The sequence below is a fragment of the Rhinolophus hipposideros genome, assembly GCF_964194185.1.
Source record: "Rhinolophus hipposideros genome assembly, chromosome: 10".
In the NCBI taxonomy this organism is placed as follows: domain Eukaryota; kingdom Metazoa; phylum Chordata; class Mammalia; order Chiroptera; family Rhinolophidae; genus Rhinolophus; species Rhinolophus hipposideros.
In genome coordinates, this window is record NC_138056.1 from 5717225 (window position 1) to 5724880 (window position 7656).

At 46.2% G+C, this 7656-nt stretch overlaps 1 protein-coding gene across 1 annotated transcript in view; it reads right to left on the bottom strand.

The window, feature by feature from the left end:
• Positions 1–1121: 1121 nt before the first annotated feature.
• Positions 1122–7656, bottom strand: part of SF3B2 (splicing factor 3b subunit 2) — a 15359-nt gene continuing 8824 nt past the window's right edge. The window contains exons 15-22 of the mRNA XM_081064303.1: positions 7368–7503; positions 7147–7254; positions 6295–6402; positions 5863–6005; positions 5679–5780; positions 2017–2116; positions 1730–1915; positions 1122–1357 (exon numbers count right to left, since the gene is read on the bottom strand). Coding sequence (XP_080920429.1) covers positions 1286–1357; positions 1730–1915; positions 2017–2116; positions 5679–5780; positions 5863–6005; positions 6295–6402; positions 7147–7254; positions 7368–7503 — 955 coding nt within the window. The 3' untranslated portion in view covers positions 1122–1285. The remainder of the gene's footprint in view (positions 1358–1729; positions 1916–2016; positions 2117–5678; positions 5781–5862; positions 6006–6294; positions 6403–7146; positions 7255–7367; positions 7504–7656) is intronic.

Here is a 7656-nt window from a genome sequence, read left to right on the forward strand (position 1 = left end):
CGCCCTGGTCCCCTCCGGTCTGCTGAGCCGAAGCCCGCCTTCCGATCGTGGACCTGGCCCCCGCCCTGCAGCCCGCGGGCTTCTTCGCCAAGACCAGCGAAGGGAGCGGTGGAGACCCAGCGGCCTGCCACTGCCACGGGTGCCAAAGTGCCGTGAAGTTCCCGCCCCTGCCTCTCTCCAGTGTAGGCTGGGGGCCTTAGGGACCTAGAGTCCAAAAGGCCCTTGGCATGGGTTAATTATAAAGCTAAGCCCTGGTCCATCGAGACCCAACCCTTTTCAGTTCCTATAGTCCCACTCTCCCAAAGAACCATTAGAATCCCAAGCCTGCCATCACTGCCCTGTTTCTTCCCCTTGGAATGTTTTTCTGCGTCATCACCCACAAAGTATCTAAAATTCTATTCCTCCCCAAGCTTAGCTCAACTGCCACATCCTCCGTGGGACCTCCCACACTCCCCCCTCCAGAAACCATCTTGAAACCTGCACACTGACACCTCAGTTGGTACACTTATAGCAACACCAGTGGGACAACAGCCCTACGTGACTCATCTTCCCAGCGCCGAGCAAATGCCTTTTGGACTCAGCAGTCCAACCTAGTCTAGCCTGTCAGGAAGACTTCTTCCCACGGGGGACTAGATCCTGGAGAAATCAAGCCACACATACACAAAACATGGAGACTGGTTGAAAACACCCAGGGGCTCACACAGACACTGGACAATCTAGATTTTGAGCTGTGTTCTCTCCCCAAGAAGGACTTGGACTGTTCTGGCCACAAGGTCTATTAGGAAGGCCTGACCTGGCCTACTTCCCAAGCCCACTGTACTTCCTCAGCCCTGCCAGGGCGCTAAGCTGGCTATTTTTAGTCCCCAAGGACAAAGCAGTAAGGTCAAACCAACCCTTCAGGTACTTCCCCCGGAGCCTTCCTACAAAGACAGGCAGTGATGAAACACACAGATTTTGGACGGCTTCAGCTTCATCACCAGCCTCAACGGCAACAGCTGATCCAGGGCCCCTGGTCACTGGGGCAGCCCAGAAGGTGTAGGAAAACGCTGTTTTAGTTCTTTTGCAGAAGGGGACTCAAAGGAGACAAGGGAAGATCAGGAGTCAGGAGTGTTACATACTCATCTCTTTCCTTGGGAAGCAGCTTTATTTACAAAACACGTCTAAAATAAGAACATGAAATGACAAGCCCTTGGGAATGTGGGAGAGCTGGCTCTCGGGGACCCATGTGTGAAGCCCAGGCATCCAGACAGAGGGCCTAAAGAAGGGCTGGGTGTGTGAGGGGGACCTAAAATTTGAACTCCTTGTATTTCTTGCTGCCCCCACGGCTGTCCTGGGGCTGAGCTTTCCGTTTCTTTTGCTGAAGGAGAGAAAGAGAAACAGGTTAAACAACCCACTGATCCCGAAAACAAGGGTGGGCAGCCTGACACATACATCTATGGAAAAAGGACTGAAACTGGATTCTCAGGCATGCATGAGTTCTTCCCCCACCCTACACCCCACCCCCCCCACCCCCGGGCAAGGACTCCGTGTCATCATCCTCACGGAGGGCAGCCCACCCACCAGAGCTTTTCTAAGGTTTCCCCAGCTCAGGAAAGGAAGCTCAGGGCAGCAGGCAAGAGTCCTCCCTCACTTTCACCACTAGAGGACACGACTCCACTGAAAAAGCAGTCCCCGGTCCCTGGCTCCAACACCCCTCTCCTCAGTGGGGAGTTCTGGTATGAGCTCCTACCTTTTGTTTGGCAGCATGTTCAGCCACCATGTCACTAAAGTCTTCCTTCTCCACTTGTGCCTGCTGCTCCCGCACGTGCTCTTCATACTTCTGGGTCATGGCCATGGGGTCCAGCTCCAACTCTTCAGGTGCCAGGGCCACTTCTACACCTTGTAGCTCGGGTGCCGGGCCCTTCCGACTCATAACCTAGAAGAAGGATCAAAGCCTGGTTATTCCCCAAGAGGCTCAGCAGCCCTAGCATTTGCCGTCTTGCCAGCCCCCAACAGCAGTATTTTCCAAGTGCTCACTGTGGACATGTCATAGATGTGCGTCGATCCCATTATGGCTCCCCCAACGGTGGCCGTTCTTTTTTCTGGTAACACGGTGAACAGCTGAGGCGTCTCGCTTCTGCAATGGACAAGGAGGTCAAGCCCAAAAGGAACATGGACAACACCTCCACCCAACTCCCTGAAGAGATTCCGCGACACCTGGTGGGGAAAAGGATGCTCAAGCTACCTGTGCAGGTCATGGAAACCATGAGAAGTTAAGAAGTGGGTCGATGCCGATTCCAGAGAATACAGGCCCAGAAGGAGAACAGAGATTGAGTTAAGGTGATCAGAGGATCAGAGACCAAGATTCCCACACATGAAGGGCTAAGGGTCAGAGGCTGAAAGTTGCCACAGGATCTCTAGTAGAGAAGATGGCAGGAGAGAAGAGGCGAGGCTACAGCAGTTCCTGCCCAAAGTTGTGCCTGGAGTTCTAATGTAACCCAAGCTTCCAGCCATTCCATTGGTGCAAGAGCCATCCACAGCCAGTCTCACCACTTATTTCAAGGATTTCCACTCGAAACACAAAAGCAAATCTACCAATATCAACCCACATGTGGTTTCATCCCCACCTCTCCCCCTGGAAGAGGTGACAATCTATTCTCACACAGCAGCCAGAGCAAATGCCTTAAAACAAAATTCAGGCAGCCGAATGGCTCAGTTGGTTAGAGCGCAAGCTCTGAACAAGGTTGCCGGTTCAATTCCCACATGGGATGGTGGGCTGCACCCCCTGAAACTAAAGATTGAAAACAGCAACTGGACTTGGAGTTGAACTGCGCCCTCCACAACTAGACTGAAGGTCAAAGACTTGGAGCTGATGGACCCTGGAGAAACACACTGTTCCAGAATATTCCCTAATAAAATTTTTTTTTTAATTGTAATAAAAAGAAATTTAGGTCCTTTCCTTTCTTTGCTCAAAACCCACTGAGGCTTCTGATCATCATCTGAATGACAATCGAACTCTTTAACATGACCTAAGGGGTTCATAATTGGCTCCCTTACCTAATTCCTCCTCACTATACTTGGACACTGTCCCCTTCTTTTTTCTTCCTTGAATATGCAAAACTTAAGACTTCTGCATCCAGGCAAGGAGCATGATGGACTAGGTGTACCCTCCCAACTGAAACAACCAAAAAAATGGGCAATACAGATGAAACAATGGTTTTCAAGTCACTGGACATGGGACAACGAAGGAGAGGGATTCCTGAGACAGGTAACCAATGATGTGAGTCCTTCAATTGCCCAGCCTACTGAAGAGAGTCTGCAGATCACAGAACAAGAAGGAGTAACCCACGTAGAGCCCAGAGGACACCATGAGTTGAAGGGCTGAAGCTGAAAGTACAGAGAGACCAAGGTGGCTAGAGATCACAGGACCGGGTATGGAGAAGAGGAAGCGGTCCAAAGGCCGAGAACTCCAGAGACCTGCAGAGGGTCCTCCTCAAGTAGATTACTGCATCTAAGGAAACTACACAGGCCAGGGAGGGAAAGGATTAGTGATAACAGTACCTGCCACTCACTTGGGACTAGGAATAGTGCCTAGTCCTACTAGGCCGACTGAAAAACCTGATTAGGGCACTGGGTACAGGACACAGGGCGCCTTGTGCCTCAGTAGCGGAAAGGACTGAGTGAGCACTGCTTTTTTGTGCCTCAGTAGCGGAAAGGACTGAGTGAGCACTGCTTCCATCCTAAGGAACCTGACAAGCAAGACCTAAAAGAACCAAACTATTTCCAGGTAACTTAACTGTATCCCTGAACAAAGCTAAAGATTTACAGGAATACAAAAGTATCCTAGACCTAACAAGGTACATTTCACAAAGTCTGGCAGCCAATCAAAAATTAACAGGCATGCAAACAAGCAGGGGAATACAATCCTTAGTGAGAAAAATAATCAATTTAAATCAACACAGAACTGGCACAGATGTTGGCATTAGTGGGCAAGTATATTAATGTTATAACTGCATTCCATATGTTCCAAAAAATTAAGTAAGAGACATAGAAGATAAAAGATCGAAATCATACTGCTTAGAGATGAAAACTACATTGGATAGGATTAATGTCAGATTAGAAACTGCAGGCACTATATAAGCAAACATAGGAACAGAAATTTTTAAAAATGAAATAAAGAGAGATATTTTAAAAATGAACAGAGCATCAGTGAGCATTAGGACAATTTTAAGAGACCTCATGGATGTATAATTTTAAGAGACCTCATGGATGTATAATTGGTGTTCCCAAAGGAGAGGACAAACAGAAGGGAACAAAATATATATACATGAGAAGTAACTGCCACAATTTTTCCAAAATTAATAAAAACTATATATAAATCCAGATTCAAGATGCTTCATAAACTTCAAGCCAGGAAACGTGAAGAAAACTACACCAATGCACTGCCCTATACTGCACAGCATAATCCAATTGTTCAAAACAGAGATAAAAATCTTCAAAGCAGCCAGAGAAAAATGACACATATGTATAGAGGAACAAAAAAAGGATGAAGACAGATTTCTCGTCAGAAACAATGAAAGAAAGAAGACACTAGCAACACCTTTCAAGTACTTGAAAGAAAAAAACACTCTCAATTTAGAATCCTATACCTGACAAAAATCTGTCAAAAAGGAAGGCCAAACAAAGACATTTTTAAACAGTAAAAGCTGAAAGAATTCATGACCAGCAGACCCACAACAAGAAATGCTGAAGGAAGACTTTCAGGCAGAAAGAAAATGATACCAGATAGAAACACAGAGATACACAAAAAAATGGAACAACACTGGAAATGCTAATTGTGTAAATTAGTATATAATTCTTAGGATTTAAATCTCTCTAAAAGATAACTGACCATTGAAATAAAACTAATAACCACATAGTGTAGGAGTTATAACATATTTAAGAGCAAAATGTTTGACAAGAATGCAAAAGTCAGGAAGAAAGAAATTCAAGTACAATTCGTAAAGTTCTTATACTATCTGGAAGTATAATATTACTTGACGGTAGACTGTGATAAAGATGGATATTCTGAACCCTAAAGGAACCACCAAAACAATAAAACAAAGACTTACAGTTAATAATTCAACAAAGGAGAAAAAACAGAATCATAAAAAATGTTCAATTAATCCAGAAAGTGGGAAAAGGGGAACAAAGAACAGAACAGAGAAGATCGTTTCATGAAAAAAAGGGGTCAATTCATCAAGAAGACTTAACAATCCCACAGGTTTATATACCTAATAGCAGGGCTTCAAAATGCATGACTCTGCAAACCCCGTGCCTGCCCAGGGCCCGTGGACTGCTTCCCTTCCAGTTCCTTCTGCCCCACATCATCCTGCGGCTGACTCTTCCCTAACATTCAGCTCTCAGGTCGAATACCTCCTCCTCAGCGAGGCCTTCCCAGAGGCTTCCCCATCATCACCCAAACCCTCTATATCCCATTCCCCAGTGTCCTTTGTTCACCATCCTATCCACATCTGAAATTATCTTGTTCTCTGATGACATTTTCACTGCTGACTCCCCACTGCCTAGAGCAGTGCCTGGCACAGAGTTGGTGTGCGATAATTGTTAAAAGAGGGGGGGTGGGGGGGGACAAGAGTCAGCCAGTCAACTTAGAGGCCAAAGGGAAGCAGTGCCCTCTCGGCCCTGCCTAGTTCTCTCACCCATCCATCGCCTCCTCAATCTTTTTCTTCCTCAGCTCAATGAGTTCAGGGGTCTCCATTCCAGCGGGCACCGACGAGAACCCTCCAGGAGTGATGAGGCCACTGTGGAGAGAGGAACAAGCCTTGGAGTAAAGAGAAGGCCCCCAAAGACAGGCCACTTCAGAGAGGCAGACTGCTTCCCCACCTGTCTGCAGGGGTAATAAAGCCTGTCTCATCTGGCTTCTCTTCATCACTTTCCTCCTCTTCCTCTTCTTCTGAAGACTCTTCATCAGATGGCTCCAGCTCCCCCCAAGGGGTCCGATCAATCTCTTCTTCCTCAGTCTTGGTCTGAAAGAGGTCATTCATTCATTCAACAACTGTTTACTAAGCACCCATTAGGTGTCAAGCTTTTGTAAACGGAAACTGATACTGATATAAGAGTAAACAGACAATCTCTGCCCACAGAGAGCTCATACTCTAGTCAGGGGCATGCATCACAGCCCAGAAAAACGTATGCCCCTTTTTTAGACTGAAAATTCACAACACCCAGCTCCTTGATAATGGAGAAGCTATATACCAACTATCTCTAAACTTCATGGCCTTAAGTAAGACCAAGCTTGCCAACCATGGCCCATACCTGAAATTCAGCAGCATTGGTTCCAAACACGTCCCCATAGAGTGGTTTCCCGGTCTCATCCACTGGAGGTTTGCCCCAGCCGCCAGCATGGTACCCAAAGGAACAGCTCTGCAAGAGAGGAAATGCAAGTCAGTTCCACTAAGCTCCAAAAGAAACACTGAAGCCCTAGAAAAAAGTCACTCTCCAAAGTACAGAACTAACTCTTGGGAACTCTGGAAATTATGACTTCAGAGAATTAAATGTTACAAAGCAAAAGTAATAAGCAACAAAAATCCGGAGGCAAAAGGATGGAGAGATGAGAAGCAGAAAGTGTGAGAATAACCTTAGCCTTCATGGTAGAGTCCGTATTGTCTGAAACTGAAACGTACTTTAAAAAACATGACTTTGACTTCCTACTGATTCTTTCCTAACCTTTGAAAAGCTTTTAGAACCTATTTCTCTTAAGGGACAGAAATTCTGAAACTTAACAATCACTTCGTTTTCACTTACTTTGTTGCCTGTTAATTTTAATGTGACGCTTTTTATTTAAAAGTAAGAATAAATTTAATGCCATTCCTAACATGAAATTATTTCTATCTGTGGAGCTATGTATATGTCAGCAAGATATGTGGAAACACATTCACCGCATGTTAAATCTGGTTATTTCTGAGTGGTGAGATTGTGGGTGATTTGTTTTGACCTTTGTACTTGTCAATTCTGATTGACTGTTTTATAAGAGCATGTCGGGTTTTAAAAAAACAAAACCTAATACTTTTTTTTTTTAAGAGACACATGGTAAAATGAAAGAAGGAATAAAAAATCGTCCTCTAGTTAAAAGTAGAGGCAGCTAAGAATGAAAAAGATAGTGCTCACCTCGGGGATGGGTGAGTTCAGCCCGGGGATTTTCAAGTTTGGGTACGATGGGGGTGGTCCATATCGCTGCATGGCAATCAGCCATGGAGGAGGGACCTTGTGAGCATTCTGCAGGAAAAAAGAGAACAGGATGCCATCTGCCCAGCCCTATCCTTTCGTCTCCCTTCCGCTCCAATTCCCACCCTCTTCTCTGCTTCCCCAGTCAGGTAACTGGCACTCACTGGTCCTACTGGCATCCCCAAAGAAATCCTTAGCTCATCAGACAGATCTCCTGGCTTCTTCTCCTTCAGTCGTGTCTCAAACTCCTTCCCCTGAGGAAAAAGCAGAGCACGCTGTATTGTAGACACCAGACACACACTGGGACGCACAATGGCCAGGGGACATGAGAGCAAAGAGGAGAAGTCCCAATCCACATCGGATACACAATGCCACTGACGGCTGCCTAGTTCCCACTCTGATTCTCATCGCTGCTTTCCCTGGCCAGAGTAGGGAGAGGAATAAAGGCCAGGA